General features: G+C 38.4%; 1 protein-coding gene across 1 annotated transcript in view; it reads left to right on the forward strand.

The window, feature by feature from the left end:
- Positions 1-20,367, forward strand: part of Rala (RAS like proto-oncogene A) — a 43,435-nt gene extending 23,068 nt beyond the window's left edge. The window contains exons 2-5 of the mRNA XM_051194674.1: positions 6,543-6,692; positions 11,211-11,419; positions 13,874-14,048; positions 20,182-20,367. Of these exons, the coding sequence (XP_051050631.1) occupies positions 6,579-6,692; positions 11,211-11,419; positions 13,874-14,048; positions 20,182-20,304 (621 nt within the window). The 5' untranslated portion in view covers positions 6,543-6,578 and the 3' untranslated portion in view covers positions 20,305-20,367. The remainder of the gene's footprint in view (positions 1-6,542; positions 6,693-11,210; positions 11,420-13,873; positions 14,049-20,181) is intronic.
- Positions 20,368-21,420: the final 1,053 nt, after the last annotated feature.

Raw genomic sequence — 21,420 nt, forward strand, 5'->3', positions numbered from 1 at the left:
CAAACTCAAAACCTTTATTCTACTTTCTTTTATTTATTTAGTTCCATACTTCATTATAGTTGTGTCCTGTAGACTGAAATGTAACTAGTGATTCAAAATTCAGCATCATTTGATCTTTCTTAGTTCTGAATATTCCTTCGGTTCATGAGAGTAACAACTATATTTAGGCCTAAGAATTTATTCTACTTGAATTAAACACCCCAGGCTTCATCTATTCATGCTTGTAATTTCTTGGGTTGAACTCTTGTAAAACACCATGTAAAGAGCTTTAATTTTTTTTCTTCTTTCTTTTTTCTGAGCCCTTAGAGTCCAGGCTGACTCATTTGGGATTAGTTATGAGGCTGGTATGATTCATGATCAGTGAGAAATGGGGAAGAGAAAGGAGATGATGTAAGCGCCACTGCAGATTCCCTGACAGTGGAATGCAGCTGCTTAAAGCATCTACTGAAACTTGTCTTTGACTTCATAAAGTTCCCCCCTCCAGCCATAGTATGTTTTAAAGCCCTGCTCAACAGGAAGCCAGGCAGTGGTGGTGCATGCCTTTAACCCCAGCACTGAGGAGGCAGAGGCAAACAGATCTCTGTGAGTTTGGGGCCAGCCTGGTCTACAGAGCTAATTCCAGGACAGGCTCCAAAGCTACACAGAGAAACCCTGTCTCAGGAAAGAAAAGAAAAACAAAAAACAAATAAGAAACTACTAGGTCACATTCTGGCCAGCCCTACTGCAAATTAAACCCAGTCTTGTAGTATGTCAGATTAGTGAATATGGACACTATGAGTTCAGCATCCACTTGCTAAGTGAGCCAGTTATGTCAGCCTACCTCTTGAATCCTGAGTTGACTCTGTGTTTAACTCTGCCACAGAGGTTCTCCATCAGATATCTGCATATCAGATATTTACACTATGGTTCATAGCAGTAGCAAAATTATTGTTATGAAGTAGCAATGGAATCATTTTGTGGTTGGGGGTCAGCACAACATGAGGAACTGTATTAGATTGTTGTAGCTGAGGCTTTACCACTGCAGCTTTACCACAGTTTCCTGGAACTTCTTACAAGTGTCTTAACTCTCCTGATGCTCTATTTCCTTATATGGAAAATGAAGAGTTTGGCTTATGTATGCTTCCTTCTGTGATTCTTCAGATTTATTGTATATATTTTTAAAAAGAAATCTTACTTCAAGGTAAAAAATAAAGCAGCTTATTAAAATCACATTACTTGTAGAACTGGAAAACAAGGATGTTGTATTAGAAGAATTCTCCAGGAAAAGCCTTTCCGTGGGGATTAGATCTTCCAGATGTCATTGCTTTAGCTATCAAACTTCTCAAACTTGGTTGAGCCCTATTAAGGTTCATAATTAGTATAATTTTGCTTCTAACTTTAGATTGGATTTTATTTGTGTGCATGTATGACCACATATATATGTGTGGTGTATGTGGATATTGGGAGGCTGGAGTTGCACATTTCTTTGAGAGTCTCTCAGTGAACCTGGAATTAGACTAGAATATACTATATTGAGTAAAATAATTTAGATCTAAAAAGGCAGTGGTTGGTGACTTTTTTTATTTGAGGATAAGAATTTTATCTCATCCCTTTTCTTTTTGTCTTGTGTTGACTATATGAATTTTCTCATTGAATCTGTTCATGATTATTTTTCATAGCATTATTTTAGTTTTTTTAAAAATTTTTTCTACATATGAATATTTTTCCTACATGTAAGTGCATTGTGTGTGTATGTGCCTGGTGCCCTCAAAGGCCATAAGAGGGCATCGGATATCCTGGAACTAGAGTTAGGGATAGTTGTAAACTTCATGTGGGTGCTACAGATCAAACCCGGGTTCCCTGAAAGAGCAACAACTGCTCTCAAGTTCTGAGCCATCTCTCCAGCTCCTACCCCTTATGTTTAATCATGATAATGTGTTGAGAGGGTAAAGAGCACAGGTTCCAGGAGTGCTTGTGTGTGTCTCAGATGACTAACACCAGTGTTAGGATTGGGAATGAACCTGTGGTAAGCAGATATAAAATGAAGTAGTCTTTGTGATGCTTTCCATGTACAGTAAGCATCTTACAGTACTACAAAGATGCTACCTGACTAGATGAGTGTGTATGTGTATGTTATGTGTAGCAAGCAGAATTTAAAGTTTGCTGCTTTATGCCCTCGTCCTCCCATTCCTCCCCATTGTTCCTTAAAAAGAATTGATCATTTAACCACGGTTCCTTAGACTAGCAGTTCAAAGAGTGATCTGTAAAAGGGTAGGATTCATTGGCATAAAGAGAATCCTTGTAGTTTGAGAATCGATCATTAATTCCTGGTTTCTAGAAATTATTTTGGGATGTATTTTGAAAGCATTGGCTAATCAGTATGTCCTTAAGACAGTACCTGACTTTCACAATAAATACAAATTAGTATGGGTTTGGGTTATGGGAAAAAGTATGGCCATCAATCTTAAGTTAAAAGATCAAAAAAGCCACTATATAAAGAGAACATTAACTGCCTTAAAAAGTAGACTTTCAGATGTCTGTAAACCAGCCGCTATACTTGGATTCTTATTTTAAAATGTTTTATTTGTAGCCAAGCATGGCTTTGCATGCTTGTAATTCCAGTACTTGGAAGGCTGAGGCAGGAGAATTTTAAGTTCCTGGCCAGTTGGAGCTTCGGGATGAGAACTTTTTCCTCCTTTTATTGAAAATACATTTTTTTCTCATATAATATTCCTAAATACAGTTTCCTCTCCCACTACTCCTCTCCGTTCCTCCCATCCAGATCCACTCCCTTTCTGTCTCATTAGAAACTAAGCAGGCTTCTAAGGGATAATGATAAAATACAACAAAATATAGTAAGATAAAAACTGTCGCATCAGATTTGGATCAAACTAAGGGAAAGAGCTCAAGAAAAGGCACAAAAGTTAGAAACCCACATTGATACACAGGAATCAGATTAAAACACTAAACTGGAAGCAATAATATACACAGAGGACCTGGTGCAGACCTGTGCAGGCCCTGTGCATGCTGCCTCAGTCTCTGTGAGTTCATATAATCTTTGCTCATGTTGATTTAGAGGGCCTTGTTTTCTTGTCCTCCATCCCCTCTGGCTCTTATATTCTTTCTACCTTTTCTTTTGAGGGGTTCCCTGAGCCCTATGGGGGTGTGGGGAGGTTATGGATTCATCCCATTTGGGCTGTTTGCTCTAAGAGAACTTTTCTTAATAGTAGTAACATTTCATATACTAATCATTGTTTCCTAACCAACATTTTCCTGATTTGAGGGGTGATAACTTCATATGGTAAAGATACTTGCCATGAAAATCTGGCTCCCCAAGTGTAATTCAGAATTCTTGTAAAGGTAGAAGGAGAAAATAGAATCTACAAAATTATCTTCTGGCTTCCATACAAATGACACAATGTACATATATGCCATATGTGTTCATATACACACAAATTTTTAAATATATGTATGATTTGGTGCTTGATCTAAATCTTGTTCATTTGACCAATTCCTTACTCTTGTAATATGGTTTGGGTTTATTAGAGTTTTTAGGTGGCTGTTTGTCTATTTTTATATTGGGTAATGAACCCAGATCCTCAAGCATCCTACTAATTTTTAAAGCTGGATCATTGAAACATGGTTAAATCAGTTTTGTTTTGATAGCAGTTTTTTGTCTTGGGGATTGTTTGGTTTTGGTTTTGGGGGGTTGTTTTGTTTTGTTTTTGTTTTTCGAGACAGAGTTTCTCTGTATTAGTTTGGAGCCTTTCCTGGGACTAGCTATGTAGACCAGGCTGGCCTTGAACTCACAGAGATCCACCTGCCTCTGCCTCTTGAGTGCTGGGACTAAAGGTGTGCACCACCAATGCCCGGCTGATAGCTGTTTTTAATTAGCAAATTTCTCATGCAATAAGTAGTGGATTTTAGTATAGCAGAAAAAAAACACTAACACTAACCCAGTAAGTAACACCATACTTACTGCTCATACACAAAACATAAATTGTTTTCAATCTTCAAGTGTCTTCTTCAGTTTCTTCTGTATCTGTAGGGATCTTCAGTTTCCTGGTTAACTTTATTCCTAAGTGTGTGTGTGTGTGTGTGTGTGTGTGTGTGTGTGTGTGTGTGTGTGTGTGTTTATGGGTTCTGTGAGTGGGATTTATTCCTTGATTTCTTTTCCAAAATGTGTTTGTGATTGTTATAATAAAAAGTGTACTGATTTGTATTTTAAATGTTTTTTAATTTTATTCAATTGTCTGTTGTTTGAGAATTGTATACATGTAGCCAATTCAGATTATTTTAAGAGAATTTTATTTTTATGTGTATTAGTATTTTGTCTGCATGTGAGCATGTGTACCACATGTGTGCCAGGTGCCCACAGAGGGCATCAGATCTTCGGGAAATGGAGTATCAGATGATCTGTGAACCTCCCATGTGGGTTCTGGTAGTTTACCCAGGTCTCTGCAAGAGCAGCAAGTGCTTTTGACTAAGCTATCACTCCTATAATATGTTTTCATCAAGCCCACCTCCCATGTCCCCTGTTCTAATTCTTCCCCCACTTCTCAATCCATATGTTCCCTCCCAACTTCATGTGTTGTGGTTGTTTGTTGTTTTTTGTTTTGTTTTGTTTGTTTTTTGTCTTTTAAACCTGAGCTCACTGAGCTCTGCTATTATGTTTATGGGTGTTTGGCTACCTCCTAGAATATGGTTAGCCTCTTATTGAACCACATGCCTGAAGAAAAATGACTCTTCATTTGCCAAGAGCGTCTCAATTGGGCAGGATGGGACTTCATGATCACCTCTCCCTCTCTGATAGGATTTTGTCAGGCTTGATCTGAGCACTCCACAGTCTCTTTTTCTCTCCATGTTGACCAGTTGTGGGTCTTTGTGTTTACGTCTGCTGTTAAAAGCCTCTCTGGTGAGGTAGAGATATGCACTAATTTGTGGGTATAATAATAAGTCATAAGAAGTAAATGTACTATGTCCACTTAACCAAATAATAGTAATAGGTTCTCTCTTGGGCCTAAGCTATCTAGCCACAGGTATACTACTTTGGTGCAAGTGTTTACCAGCTTTTAAGAGTTGTTCAGTGAAGTCTGTAGGGTCTTTTATGTATAGAATCATAGCATCTACAATTAGGGATACTTTGAGTTCATCTTTTTCAATTTTTTTATCTCTTTTTTTGTTTCTTTTAATTTACTGCTGTAGTTGAAACTTCAGATACTGCTAAATATGAGGGAAGAGAGTAGAAACATTTTTAAATTAGTGATCTTAGCAGAAATGCTTTGAGTTTTTCTCAAATTAGTATGATGTTGGTTATAGGTTTGCCATGGCTTTATTATGTTAAATTGTGCTCCCTCCATCCTTAGGCTGTCCATGACTTTGGTCATGAAGGAATTGTTGGAACTTATTGAAGACTTTTTCTGCATGTATTGAGATAATCATGTGATTTCCGTTTTTTAGTACATTTAAATGATATGTTACATTCATGGACTTAACATCTGTGCATCTGCTAAATGAAGGCATATTGATCATGATGAATTATCTTTCAGTTAGGATCTTAAATTTTGTTTGCCAGTATTTTCTTGAGAATTTTTTTGTATCTATGTTCATAAGGGAGATTGGTCTCTAATCTCATTTTTTTTGTGTGTGTGTCTTTACTGGGTTTGATATCACAGTAATACTGGGTCCATAAAAATAATTTTGAAGCATTCCTTCCTTTTCTGTTTTATTGAATAAGTTGAGTGGTATTGATATTCTTTTTAGAACTGTCTCATCTCAAAACTACAATACATTCATCTGGTCCTTTGAATTTTTTTGGTTGAAAGACCTTTAATTACTGTTTCAATCTCGTTGTTGGTTATAGATCTTTTTAAATTATTTATTCCCATTTGGTTTAATTTTTATGGTCTAATGCATCTAGAAATTGATCCATTTCTTTTAGACTTCTGTAAGAGTCTGGCCTCCACCTTGAGAGCCTTAATGTAGTAAAACAAATGAATGTTCTAAGGAAAGTGAGGGCGTGCTGCCTCAAAGCAGTGAAGTTACATTACTCAAAAAAAACCACAGATGTCCCCATAGCATGGTTGTTGAATTATGCACTGCTGGAATCCTATTTATAAGTCTGTTAACAGTTGTTAGATAAGATCCCTTCACTTACAGCACGCCTTTCCAAGGAGGTCCTTAATGCAAATGGCAGTCTCTGTTTCTTACTGAAGTTAGGAGGAACATTTCTTTAAGCGTTGCCCATATAAATTAACATAGAAAAACAAGTAATCCTTTAGCCTATTCTCATACTCTGTGTGAAGATATTCCAGTGTAACTAATACCATTATGGTCACAGCTCTGCAGAATCTATTAGATAATGCCCTTGGATCATTGTCATGTCTCGTTGTTGCAATCTCTGATGGATGAGTCCCCTTCTAAGAGTCTGCACTTTGCTTACTGTCTGTTTACAGTTACTGCAGAGTGGGAGCTAGTGTCTTGAACTCTAAGGGCATTGTGTTTCTTTCCTCCACTTGAATTCTAAGGACTATACTGAGCCCTACCTGTCCCATTTGTCTTAGATTCTTCTTAATCCTCTGAAGACTCTGGGAAACAGGATGGCTGCAAATAAACCCAAGGGTCAGAATTCTTTGGCCTTACACAAAGTCATCATGGTGGGCAGTGGTGGTGTGGGCAAGTCTGCCCTGACTCTGCAGTTCATGTATGATGAGGTAAGTGCCACCTTCACTTGCTTCACTTGAATAACCAAGGTTGGGCTTGGAGAGTATAGTCCTCTAGCTTAGTTTTAGTATTACTTGGTTGGATTCTTTCAGCCCTTGAAAGCTCCTAATATTTTTCCACTTTTAAATATAAGGCCAATATCTGTACTTACTTAATTTTACAATTTAAAATTCAAGGACCAGTCTCTAGACCCCAAGTTCTCAAAACAAAATAAAACTGAAAACTGCCTCTTTTTTTTTTTTTTTTTTTTTTTTTGAGTAATCTAACTTTAGTGTTTTTAAAATATTTTAATGGCAATTTCCTCCTTGAATTTCTAGTAGGTATAGAACATCATTGAGACCTGAAATTAATATATGAAGTGTTTGTTAAATAACCTCAGAACATAGTCCCTTGTTCACCATGGGATTGCACCCACCATTAAACAGTTACAGGTCCAGGCCCCATCACTAACACTTGTAATTAGTAGTCAAGTTACAGATTTTTTAGTATGTGTACCAGACTGTTTTCTTTCCCCAGTGTAATACTATCAAGTGTAATTATTATAATTGATAACAAAGTTAGAAATTATAAACATATGTGATCATTTATTCTCAACTCTTTCTCTCAATAGAATCCCTGTTTATAGTTGCAACATACTTTCTTTCTTAAGCCTTGTAACAATCCTGGATGGTAAATAGTAGTGTCTCCATTTTAGAAGAAAAAAAAGAGAACCCACCTTGCCCAAGAAAAATCATCTCTGGTGAATTACCAATTGTTAATCTTGGTGTTCTAACAACAATAACAACAAACAATCAAATAAAAAAACATGCAAAGTCTTTGTTTGTTTGTTTGGGGGGCTGTTTGTTTGTTTCTTTGTAGCTTTGAAGGCTATCCTGGAAGTCACTCACTAGAGCAGTCAGGCCTTGAACTCACAGAGATCCACCTGTCTCTGCCTCCCAAGTGCTGGGATTAAAGGCATGTGCCACCACCACCTGGCTAAAACCTGCAATTTTTAACACCTGAAGTGCTAGCATATCCACACTTTCCCTTACACCCTCCACCCTCAAATCTATGTCTAAAAAATTGAGAGGGGGCTAAAGCAGTACTGGTTTATTTGTTCATTTGCATTTACTATACTGTTAATTTTCATCTTCTCTTAAACTAATCTTTATATTAGTCCTTTCCTCCTCCTATTTGGGTGGAGATTTGAGGCAGAGTCCTATATCTAATCCGTACTGGCTTGAAACTCAGGACAGTTTATCTGCCTTAGCTTCCCACATGCAAAGATTACAGGCCTGAACCACCATGCCCATCATTAGTCCCTTTCCTGCCAGTAAGGAAACCAAAAATAAGAGCATTCATGTTTTTAACTTTTCTAAATAGTTAAGAGACTTCATCCTGATAGCTATAATCAGTGCTTGTCAAAATGACAACTGAAAGCAAGTATACAAAACAGTAGATTACTAATTATGTACTAAAAGCAGTAAAATGCCCCATAATACCAAACAAACCAGTTCTGAGGGTTCCCCAGGGCAAATTGAACAGCACCAGCTTTTTTAGTATTTATCAAAACACAAAAGAAAAAAATAGAGGTTGTCTTTGGATGACAGGTCAGACCCTTGCTGGCTGAGGGAGGCAGCTGCTTCACATGTGGAAATGGGCATGCTCAAGTTTGTTGGGCTGGAGTGAGCCTACCCTGCCAGCTTACACCAGTTTCTGATCTGCCTGCCGCCAACATGTTCAAGTAGGCCCCAAAACAAGGTGAAAATGTGGGTTGCCTTCTAGCCCAGCCTCTCTCTTGCCAAGGACGAGGCTAGGCTGTGCAACCCCATGGCTGCCAGCCTGCCCCAAGGTAAGTACAAGCAAGCTGTGGAGTACAGGTGACTCAAAGCCAGTCAGGTCTCAGGGTCTCCACTGTGGTCATGCAGCTGATGGTGGTATGTTTGCACAGAGTAACAGCCAATCTAGTGTGTTAGTATTCAGGCTGTTACTACAAACCTTACCCCAGGCTTATTCACACTTCTGTGTGCTGAAGTGTTCTTGTCTTACATTTGTTTTAAGTGCACCGAGTTTGGGTTGAAAACCAACCATCAAAATGAATCGTGACACCCAAATCCATCCTCGCTACTAACAGATAATTGATTCTCTTCAGAAGCAAAAAGCTAAGTAATATTGCATAGGAGTACCAGAAACTGTCTGAGTAGAAACAGAAACTGTTTACATTAAATAAAACCTGGCTGTAGACTGTATATGCATGTGACCAACCCATGAAGACAGCTCTGGCACACAGCACCATGGAGTCATGCTTGCCAAAAGAGAAGAAAGCTGAATGCAGAGAAGTAAGATGGGGGAAAGATCTGGTTCACTTCTGGTTCCAGTCCTGAGTAGACAGCCAGTCTAATCCTCTATAGACCCATCCCCACTGGTGAGACAGGTGACTTGAATGTACCAGTTCTGTAGCATAGAGAGTGTAGCCCCAGCTTGTGTGTGATTTCAGCTGCGCTCATGGCCCCGGGCAGATCCAGCTAGTGTCTGCTTGTTGGCAAACAACACAGTAGCATGGCATAGCTCAGCCTCAGCTTGCATCCTGATAACTCCTCAGGAGCCTTGTTCATACATTATCCATTATATAGATCAAGCTATGGGTGTTTTGCAAGTAGTACCACCGTGGTGGCCAATCTTGTTCTGGCTACCCACACCCCACATGGTGAAGTTAAAGTCTTTGCACTCAACAGTCACCATACTGAAACCAGTGGTGGAAATGGTGATTGTTGCACCGAGCTTCAGTTGTGTAGAATTCTTGTCTTACCATCCAGGCCCATGTAAGAATGTGTGTTGCTTTTCTTTATTCTCCTCCCCACACCCCCCCCCCAAAAGTCCCTTGAAGAGGTTTGCAATGATATTTACCATGCTAGTATACAGAAAGAGACCTTAGCAAAGGCTGCTCAGAACCAGTCATTGGATTTACTCCCACAAGATGGTGAGGTTCTCTATGTTTTAACTTGTAGTAAATGGTTAAGCAGTGTTGGGGGGGGGGGTTACTAAAACATGTTTTATAAGCAACCCCAAAAATTCTACCAGGGAATTTCTACAGCTGATAAACACCTTTAATGAAGTGGCTGGATATAAGATTAAGAAAAAAAAATCAGTAGCCCTTCTATAGACAAATGATAAATGGGCTAAGGAAGAAATCAAAGAAACAACAACCTTCACAATAGCCACAGATAATATAAAATATCTTGGTGTAACTCTAACTAAGCAAAGGAAAGAAAGACCTGTATGATAAGAACTTCAAGTCTTTGAAGAAATTGGAAAAGCTATCAGAAGATGGAAAGATCTCCCATGCCCAGTGGGAACAGGGACTGTCTTTGACTCTTTTGGGGCTTTTGGGACCCTGTTCGTTATATTGGGTTTCCTTGCCCAGCCTTAATACATGGGAAGATACTTAGTCTTACTGCAACTTGATATGCCATGTTCTGTTGATATCCATGGGAGGCCTGCCCCTTTTCTGAATAGAAATGAAGGAGAAAAGGATGGGAGGGGTGGAAAGAAGGTGGGGGTGGTACCTGGGAAGAAAGGAGGGAGAGGATACAGTCAAGAGGCAAAAAATTTAAAAATTTTTTTAAAATATTGTTTTAAATAATTATTGTGATCATCTACCACAGTGGTTCTCAACCTGTGGGTCACAACCCCATTGTGTGTCAAATGACTTTCACAGGGGTCACCTAAAACTATCACAAAACACAGATATTTACATTACAGTTTATAACAGTAGCAAAATTACACTTAGGAAGTAACAATGAAAATAATTTTATGGTTAGGGTCATCACAACATGAGAATGACTAGTCTACCATGTAATGTCTACTGTTCTAGACTTAGGATATATAGAACTGAGTAAGTAGTAGTTCAGGGCTCCTGCAGTCAAAGGTAAATTCTAGAAACTGATATCAACATTATGAAAATATTTATAAAAACATTTTAAAACTCCTCACAATGTGTACAGTGTGTGTGTGTGTGTGCACTGATAGCAAACAGATCTATGGACATAATTATGGTAGTAAGGATGACACTGTTTAAAGGTCAGTTAGTTTGGGATCTCAAAAGGTTAAGATTTTCTAGAGAGTGGTATCCACACTGTATTGACTTGTCTCATTTTAGAAAAGGAGATAGTGGTGCTTATCTCAGTGTTGGCTTGTTAATTATCCCCACAATTCTCGCACCAAAATCTTGTTATTTGGGGTCATCTGAAGTGGGATTCTAAATCTGATAAAAAGTATATATGTGTTATTTTTTGTATGTATAGTACTTTTAGAAAGAAAATGGACTAATTTCAAGCTGTAAATAGCCTAGAAGTAAGACTTGAACCCAGTCTTTTTGCAAATAAATTAGTTGGTGAGTTATTGAAAATGAAAATCAATGGTTTTCACCATTTGTGAAAACAGGTACAGAGTAGTGATTTCTAAATAAGATTTTTTTTTTTAAGTAAAAATAAAAATTTAAAAAAGGATGTGTTTTTCATGTTTTCTAGTTTGTAGAGGACTATGAACCTACCAAAGCAGACAGCTACAGGAAAAAGGTAGTGCTGGATGGGGAGGAGGTGCAGATCGACATTTTAGATACAGCTGGGCAGGAGGACTACGCTGCAATTAGAGACAACTACTTTCGAAGTGGGGAGGGGTTCCTCTGCGTCTTCTCTATCACAGAGATGGAATCCTTTGCAGCCACAGCTGACTTCAGGTATGATGGAGCCTAATCTCATGTTGTACACACAACTGTCCTTTCCAGAAACACGTGGATAAGTAGAGCTTTTTGCTTATTAATCTTTTAGTGCCTCGAATAGTGTGTCTTTGCACTTTGATATTAGTGTGTGACTCTGGCCACTATGGATACATGTAACATATTCAGTTCTTACAGCTGCCCTAGTGCTGAACACATTGTAGTTTCAAGTACCCAGAGATCCCTTATGCTTTACTAAATCATTTTTCTTTACGAGTACAGCATTACTGTTGCTGTGATAGTACAGCAACACTTCCCATATTTTTTGTAGTAGTTACTAATTTCTCAGCACCTGTGTTATAGTTAAAGACACATTGCCATTCTCCTTATAATATGGTTATCTAAAATGTTTAAAATACAAATAATCTTTTAAACTTAAATATTTTATAAAATGAGGATAATACTCACTGTAGTGAGTATAATTACTTGATTGTGTTCTACAGTATATTTTCTTTACTTTGCACCTAATCAGAGTATGACATACATTGCTTAGAGGAAATGACTTCACTCTGTCTGAGAGACATTGTCATGAATAGTCTCTGGAGTAATCTTGAAAGTACTGTGTGCATCATCAATGATGTTCTGTCTGTCTATATTTTTATGTCTGTGATAGGAATTTCATTGTGCAAGACACAAAAAAGCATGTAATATGTCCTCTAATCAAGATTTGCACACCCTAGTTGTATATATAAGGCATGAAGCAAAACCTGGTGGAGTGTAAAGTAGGAAACATAGGCAGTAATCATTATAAAGGAGAAGGATTGGGAATACTTCACAAAAAAAAAGATGAGCCTGTGAAAAATGATGAGCCTTAAAGAAATCTAAGAGAGCAGTCTTCCCCCTAAAAGGGCATATAATTGAGAAAATGCACAAGATGAACTGATTAAAAAGATTAAATTTGTTGGTTTCTGTAAAGGAATTTCATACGTGCTATTGCGTAGATTACAGATCCTGGAAACTTATAAAGTAAGAGACATGGAAAGTTATATTAAGTGTTGATGTATGCCCATCCATTCCTCCAGAAAACACAAAAGGGTTTATTATGTAGCAGGCCCTGTGGTAGGTAATGGAATAATTTATTTTTCACCATAGGAAATTAGAATGATTCATTGTTCTTCTGTGTACCTCCAATGTGTTGCCCTTCCCATAAGGAAAAGTGGATCTAGTGACTCAGCAACAGCGGGAAAATTCATGTAGACAGTCTGACTGGTCACAGAAGGGTCTCCACATCATCTAACCAGCAAGTGTAGCCCAGGTGCTACTTCCTAATTACCTTCAGCCTCAACCCTTCCTGCTCATCTCTCACCAAGGCAGGCCATTACTTCCTTTCTCCTTAAACAATGTGCTTGTACGGTACCAGTGTGACACCGTCACACTTTTTAATATGTGTGGGTAGTTTGCCTGCATGAGTGTCTATGCATCATGGAGGCCAGGAGAGCGTGTTGGCTCCTCTAGATCTGAAGTTACTGTTGTTAGCTGCCAGGTGGGTGGGAATAGAACCCTGGTCCTCTGGAAGAAGAGTGAGTGCTCTGACCATCCGAGCCCTGTCTCCAGCTTCATACTTAATACACTCTTGTACTGAACTTGACTTAGATATTTTTCCTTACCAGGTAAAAAGTCTTAAGAGCAGAACCCATTTCTTTCCCACCTATAGCAGTTACAATCATGACTCTGTGACACATAGTTATATATACTAGACTTGAGAACTGTGACCTCTGAACTGCTTGGAGCTCCCTTTCCTTGTGTTAGAAATGAAATTGGGCCAGATTTTAAAGGGACTTTCATACTTTAAAAATACTATAGCAGTATCTGTATGAAAATAACTATAGCCTTAAGTAAAATGTATGTGAAGGTTATAGACCTAACAACCTTTCTATGTGACAGGAAAGTAGTTAATAAAAATAAAATGCTTAAGAAAAATCATCTTCTTGGGCATGTGTGGTTAAGAGCACTTGTTGCTCTTGTAGAGTACCCAGGTTTAGTTCCCAGAACCCACCTGATGGCTTACAACCATTCCTAACACCAGTTCTAAGGAATCTAATACCTTCTTCTGACATCCACAGATACCAAGCATGCATATAGTATACAGACATGCATGCAGACTAAACATCCATACATAAAATAAATAAAACTAAAATGAAATTAGAAAAAGAAAAATTATTATCTTGCCTCTGGCCCAGTGGGTCCAGTCTTCTCTGTTTCTGATAAATTTGGTCACTGTAGTTTCATACTGGATCTTCCTGCAGCACCTAGCTAAGTGGCACCGTGTGGGTGCTGAAAACTGAACCTGGGCCCTCTGCAAAAGCAACACATGCTCTTGATTGCTGAGCCATTGCTCCAGCCCCAGTTCTGTGATTTTTTTTTTTAATATATGTGCATTGTGTTATTATTTCTTTCTTTCTTTTACTTACTTAGGGAGCAGATCTTAAGAGTAAAAGAAGATGAGAATGTTCCATTTCTCCTGGTTGGTAACAAATCAGATTTGGAAGATAAAAGGCAGGTTTCTGTTGAAGAGGCAAAAAACAGAGCTGACCAGTGGAATGTTAACTACGTGGAGACATCTGCTAAAACGAGAGCCAACGTTGACAAGGTAAAATGTTAGTGCATCATGTGTAAGTTGTTGATTGGCCCTGTTATCCTACTTTTTCTAGACTCAGAGATCCAAACTAAGATTTAATAGAGTGTTGAGTATTTTTATTGTTGTTGTTGTTTGTTTGTTTGAGTTTGCTTTTATTTATTGGAGGGAGGGTGACATAGCATCAGAGGGTAGTTCACAGAAGTCTGTTCTCTCCTTCCACTAGGAATTGAACTCAGGTACTTAGGCTTAGTGGCAAGTACCTTTATCTACTAAGCCATTTCACCAGCACTGACAGAGACTGATTTTTACCATCCCTAAATGCTGAAATAAGATATGTTAGAAATATTATATTTCAACTTATCTTTGAATTTCTCAGATGCAAGACACTACAGCTAAATGTGCTTTTTTTAAAGTCTTCATCAGCATCCCCATCCTACTTACTGCCTTATTTTTAATGGGATTGCGTATTGTAAAAGAAATTCTCAGGACCCTAACATGCTAACACTGTATGTGTTTGCCCTGACTAATGCCTTTCTGGTGCTATGTCTCTAAAGGGGAGGTACCTTCTGGATGGAGGAACTCCTAATTAAGATTGTTCTGAAGTCTTCATTACTACCATGATTGTTTACCCTCAGCCTTTGTTTCCCTGAGTGCAAAGGGAGATCCTCTACATCCCCCTCATTTTCCCATACCATGTATAGTGACACTTCTTGAGAATCCTTTCCGGGATTGGAGGAGACTGTCTTCAAGACTGAGATGGCTTTGGCTCTTGGAAACTCCCAGTAGGATCCTCTCCAGTCTCTGTGTACTGTGACTATTCAGAGGAGCCTCCTAAACCCACTATGCAGGCTGTTAGTTAGTCCTAACAAGCACACATCCTTAAGGCTCATCACCAGAGATTTTTCTGGAACATTTGCTCTGGAACAGGGCCAGATCATTTGGATTTCTAGAAAGCTCCCATATGGGCCACACTTGAGTTACATTGCTACAGATGACCTCAAGTTTTTGTGGATTGGTCTATTTATACTTAGAAGTCCATAATCCTGATTCATAAAGCATAAGGTTGGCCATATGTGGTAGCATGACCTTTAATCTCAACTCTGGGAAGCAGAGGCAGGCAGATCTCTGTGAAATCAAGGCCAGCATAGTCTCCATAGTCACAATGAAAACATGTTTCAAGAAGAAACACACATACACAAAAAAAAAAAAAAGAAAGAAAGAAAGAAAAAGAAAAGTGAGGCAGAAAGCATAGGGTTAAAAAATCATAAGGTCTTTTTGTTCATCTGTGTCTGAGTTAGGATTTCTATTGCTATGAGGAGATACCATGACCACAGCAACTCTTATAAAGGAAACTATTTATTTGGGTGGCTTACAGTTTCAGGGGTTTAGTCTCTTATCATGAGGGGACATAGCAGCATGCTGGAGAAGGAGCTGAGAGTTCCATGTCACTTCCAGGTAACAGGAAGTGAATTTCCTCACTGAGTGCAGCTTGAGCATAGGAGACCTCAAAGCCAACCCCTACAGTGACATACTTGTTCCAACAAGGCCACACCTACTTCAACAAAGCCACACCTTCTAATAGTTCTACTCCCTATGAGCTTATGGAGGCCAATTACGTATAACTACCTCAATCTGTAATAGATATGATGGTGTCATTATGATTAATTGTTTTTAGAAATGTGTCAGATTTTTAGTACTTGTACACAGTGAATCCTACAATATTTCTGTTGCATATTCTGTACTATTTTTCTGTAAGATTACGTTAAGTATTTTTAAAGTACTTATAAAGTATATTTTAAAATTTAGTATGAGACAGTGAAAGGAAAAATTGAACAGTTATAACATATACATATCTTTCTTCCTAATTGTCTTAAGCAGCTTGTGAAAATGACTGGGATTAAGGGGAAAGGGAAAGAGAGGCAACTAGAGATGAGCTGTGCTGTCACAGCCATGTGGTAGTCATCTGCTGACCTCAGAGGACATGGAGGCAGAATCAGAGCTCTCATGGGATAGTGAGAAGACAGCCAGTAATCTAGCGAGACCACAGTCCAAGTGCATTACAAGAAACAAATGTAGATAGCTTTCAACTTGAAAAGGAGCTTAGTCTTATCTGTAAAAGCAGAAGTACATAATATGATTTTTTTTTTAGTCCATCTCATTGGGAAAAAATGAAAATATATTCTTAGCAAGAATGTAGAAAAAGCCTCATGTTTATGGAAGAGCCAGTGTGGTAATTACCTATTAAAATTATGACCCACCACTTCAAATTCTAAAAGTGTATTTATCCTAGCAAGGACAAGGAAAAGTGGCACAAAGTCCCACTCCTAAACCAAGAAGCTATTTGTAATTCATGATGAGTAAGAGAAAAAAATCAGTTTTCTCCAATGGACTGGGTATATCAACCTACTCTGCAGGGCAGATCCCATACCTAAGGTGTACTTGGCCGACACAAAGGGGACTCCATGTTTTTTGCATGATTTTTTGTTTGTTTGTTTGTTTTATTTTCTTTTGTTTGGTATTTTGGGGGGTGTGTATTTGTTTTGATTTGTTTTTGTTTATTGAGAGAGAAAAAATAAAGTTGAATGGGTAGGGAGGTAAGTCATGATGAATCTTTATAGTGAACCCAACCATTAAGGAGAAAGTGCTTTTAACCACTGAGCCATCTCCCCAGCACCCACAAGTTTTTCTACTGCAAACAGTGCTGCACTGAACTTCCTGTGGGTACTCAAAAAAAAAAAAAAAAAAAAAAGCAGGGGTTCTTTTTAAACAGTGATGCTAAAGTGCCTGCCATAACAGTGTCCTTATACCCCATCCTCCTTATAAGAAACCATTTTCACCCTGTCTCACAAAAAGAAAAAAGAAACCATTTTCATATGGCCTTGCCAGCCCAATTCAAACAGCCTTTACAAATTGCAAAAAAGTGGTGAACCCTGATTAGCTATGAGACTCCTCATGCCTTGATTGATTCATTGGCCTACTGTCAATCTTCTGCCAAGTCTGAAGTCCCTTTTTTCTACCTAACAGATTTCAGACCTTTTGATTTGTATATCTGCTTTATAGTAATAACATTAATCCTTTGTCTACTGTTATTTGTTGTTGTTATTGTCTCCTAGTCTGCAGCATAAGCCTTTGGATTTGTTTTGTCTGGCTTTATTTTCATTTATGTGAAGAGGGATTTCCTCTGGTTATAGTGTAGAATTAGAAAGTCAAGTTTCATACATACTAAGTTACTCTAAAATGAGAAAAGAGGATGGAGCCAAGAGAGCAAGATGGGAGACTGGGAAAGAAGTTGATGGTCCTGTGATTTGGGGGTGTTGGTTGTTTTGTTCCTTGTTCCTCTTTCCTAGTTGCTGTGTCCTTTAGTTGGCACTTGAAACAGGACTTTCTTTAATTCCTCAAATTAGCTGATGCCAACTTTAAATCTTTGCTACCATGTTTTCGTGGTTTTGAAAAGGGATTTGCTTGTTAGAAATTTAAGCCTTATACATCCTTTTTTTTTCTCTGCCCAGATGTTTTTAGTATTATTATTATTATTATTTAAATTTGAAACAAGCTTGTTTTACATGTGAATCCCAGTTCCGGCACCCTCTGTCCTCCCCTGTTCCCCCCCCCACCCCCATTCCATCCCCTTTCTGCTCCCCAGAGAGGGTGAGGCCTTCCATGGGAAGTCTTCAAAGTCTGTCATCATGTGGAGCAGGACCTAGGCCCTCCCCCATGTGTCTAGGCTGAGGGAGTATCCCTCTATGTGGAATGGGCTCCCAAAGTCCATTCGCTTATACATCCTTTTCATAGTGCACTGGATCTGTCGGCAGTAGAGGTCAGTACTGGCGGACTCTAAGGAAGACTTCTGGTCAGAAAGGAGGCTTCCTGCTGGAGCTAGTCCCATCTGGACTGGAAGCAGAGGCTTCCGAAATCTCTGGGAGAAGTTGAAACCCAGCAGTGGGATCTATGCCATTGTGGTATTTCAGCATTGTACATTCCCCTGTCTGGGATTTACCCTTTAATCAATCATTCATTTCCCTATCTATTGAGCCATTAGTATTTTATAGCATCCTCACTTCCTTCTCTAAACTTTACATTTCTTGCTCCAGCCCAAAAATCAACTATTCACCTAAGAATTTTTAGTTCCATGGATTGATGTTCACAGCCTCAACCTCATCGCTTATTATTTTTCAGTTATTATCGCTTTCTGGATTGTCACTGAACAGTGACAAGGAATACTTTTTTTTAAATGGAAGAAAAGTACATGGATTCCTGTTACCAGTTCAGATTTACTGTCGTAGATTCTTACCTCTCTGAGGTAACATTGACCCTGAAAATCCTGGCTCCATAGCAATAGAATGGCTCAATGTGTTGTCCTGCAGTGTGTGTGAGTTACTTTCACAGCAAGCTACAGAGTCACTCCTAAGACTTGGTGGCTTTGTTTTTGTTGTTGCTGGGATTTGGGTTGTGTGTGTGTGTGTGTGTGTGTGTGTGTGTGTGTGTGTGTATGTGTGTACCTGTATGCACGCACACATGTGTGTGGGTATGAGTTTGTGTGTCTGTGTCTGTGTGTATATATGTGTTATTCAGGGTCACACTTAGAGCCTCATGCATGCTAAGCATTGTTGTGATCCTTGTTGATGGACTCTTGTTTTTATTTTTAACACCTAAGGTGAATTTGCCATATACTGTGTTCCAAAGACTCTTGAAGCAATGCTTTCCTCTACATGGTGTGCTTGGAATGTAGTCATGCTTGTTTCCAGTTTTCAATTTTTAATGATTTTTACCTTTTATTTCTGGTTTTAATATACAAAATTATAATTTTCCCAGTAAAAATTACTTAACAAAGTATATTCAGAAATGCCGGATGGTTCTAATGTCTTCCATTGCTCTTGAAAATAGTGTTCCTAAATAGCCAGTGGGTATTTGGTTCATTGTTTGATTGTTTTGCCTTTGCAGCTGCAAGCAGATGTGTGTGCCCTGTTCCTCCCACACAGGTGCCTTTCGCCATCCATCTCTACCATGCAGTTTACACTTGGTTTCCCTTGAGAGAGAAAGGCATGTTAGGAAAAGTATATCAGACACTGTAGTTATTGTAATTTGAAGTATATGTGACCTGTTATCTTTTATAGTCCTTGTTTTTAGTCTTATTGAGTTTTGTTTTGTTTTTTGCTTTTTTGTTTTTTTTTTGTTTTGTTTTGTTTTATGTGTTTTCTGTTTAATTCTACAATTCAGTAACTGAATTTCTGAAGAAAATTCAAGCATTTGTGAAGCTAGGGCAGGAAGTTGATGAATTCGGACAGCAAGATTCTTAAAAACCAACAGAATATTAGAATATGGACTGTGCGACTTAGCCTCCCCTCTCACACTTAGCTTACTATGTTTTTCTAGGCCTTTCTTTGTTAGAGAGCAGAAGATTTGTAGTTGAAATTTAATGCTTCAATTATTTCACTAGCAATTTTTAGTTACTATGCTAATTTTTTCATTATAAACATAATTACTGTTAATTAGCAAAGTACATTTTTTTATCACAAAGTGCTCAAAATACATATTTATGTGATCTGGAGAGCTGTTAAAAGCACTGGCTGCTCTCACAGAGGATCCAGGTTCAGTGCCCAGCACACATATGACAGCTCACAAGAACCTGGAACGCCAGTTCCAGGGGATCCATTCCCTTCCGGCCATTGGTGCACATACGTGTATTTAGGCAAAACACTCATATACATAAAATATAAATAGCCTTTCAAAAGTACCTCATGTAATCATCTGAGTTTTATCTTGAGCCATATCACTCCTATATAGCAGTTTTCACTGGAATCCTGAGAATTTAGTAAGTAACATTTTATCAAGAGGGATATGTCATTCACAAAAGTTGCTGGGGTTTTTTTGTTTTTGTTTTTTGTTTTTTGTTTTTTTTTTTTTTTTCCCTCAAGCTCCTTGGAGACTCCAGCTTGCTTATGTGCTTTCCTCTGCCTGCCCTCACCAACAAGCCCTTTCAGGGGCAGGGCAGGGCAGCACCTGCCAGCCTGTGAGTGGCCCTGGACCCATCTCCAGAAGGAACTCTTAGATGTGATGCTTTCATCCCCAAGGTTTACTGCTATGATCCAGAAGCACTAACTTCATGCTACTGCTTGTTTTATTTACTCTGCTTTCTTATTTCTAGGTATTTTTTGATTTAATGAGGGAAATTCGAGCCAGAAAGATGGAAGACAGCAAAGAAAAGAATGGAAAAAAGAAGAGGAAAAGTTTAGCCAAGAGAATCAGAGAAAGATGCTGCATTTTATAATCAAAGCCCAAACTCCTTTCTTATCCCGACCACACTAATAAATGTAATTTATAAGCATTGCCATTGAAGGCTCAATTGACTGAAATTACTCTAACATTTGGAAATTGTTATGTATCACTAAAAGCATGAATTGGAACTGCACTGGAAGTCAAATTCACTTTAAAAAGAAATTGTGTGGCTTCACAAGAAGCAGAGCTCAATTTATTTCATAATTGCCTACATTTATCACAGTCCTGAATGTAGCGTGTAAGCTTGTTTTTTTGGGGGGTGGGGTGGGGGGTCTTTCTTGAACTGTTAATCGAGGTGAGATGGGGTGGGGGTGGGAGGAACGGCCACTTCCTCTGGTGTTTATTATAAAGCTTAAATTTTATATTGTTTTAAAATGTCTTGGTCTTCTACTGCCTTGAAAAATGACAATTGTGAACATGTTAACTGTACCACTTTTTAAAACTGTTGTTATGCAAATCTAGAAGAAGAAGTTACTGGCATGGTTGTTGCATAGAGTAAAACTGAGAGTAATTCATCTGTGAATCTGCATATTAATTACCTGATAATTAACTTAGAAAAATGGTGTGAACTTATACATGGACATTTTTGAATATGCCTTAATTTAGAAACAGAAAATAATCCAGTTACATCACTCTGGGTGTGTTCTCACTAGCACTTGGGGCCACTCACTGCCTACATGACTGGTAACAAGGTCTATCTTGCCAGGCAGTGTAAGAAGATTCCTGAGAAATATGTGTCTACTAGGGGTCTGACCAAATTAAAGATGTGTGCCATACTCTGGTTCTTAGAGTTCCAGAGCTCCTTCATTGGTTTTAATGAACTATAAGGTAGTTAAAGATGAATGGCCAGCATATATTTATATGATGATTTTAGATTATGGATGTGAGTACCACTTAAATTTGAGTGAATGCTCCTTTTATGTAGGATGCTGGTCCCCAGTAATCACTTTCTGCAAGTGATGAGCTTTTAAGTGTTTAATATCCTGGGAGCAGGGCATAGGGAAGTCCATCAGGAGAGCTAATGTGGTTTGCACTAGGACACTTGAGGAAGCATGCTTGCCACCTGTCAGTTCTAAATGTGTACTCATGAGGGTACAGTGTGGGCATT

This window comes from Phodopus roborovskii, unplaced genomic scaffold (assembly GCF_943737965.1).
Source record: "Phodopus roborovskii unplaced genomic scaffold, PHOROB, whole genome shotgun sequence".
NCBI lineage: Eukaryota > Metazoa > Chordata > Mammalia > Rodentia > Cricetidae > Phodopus > Phodopus roborovskii.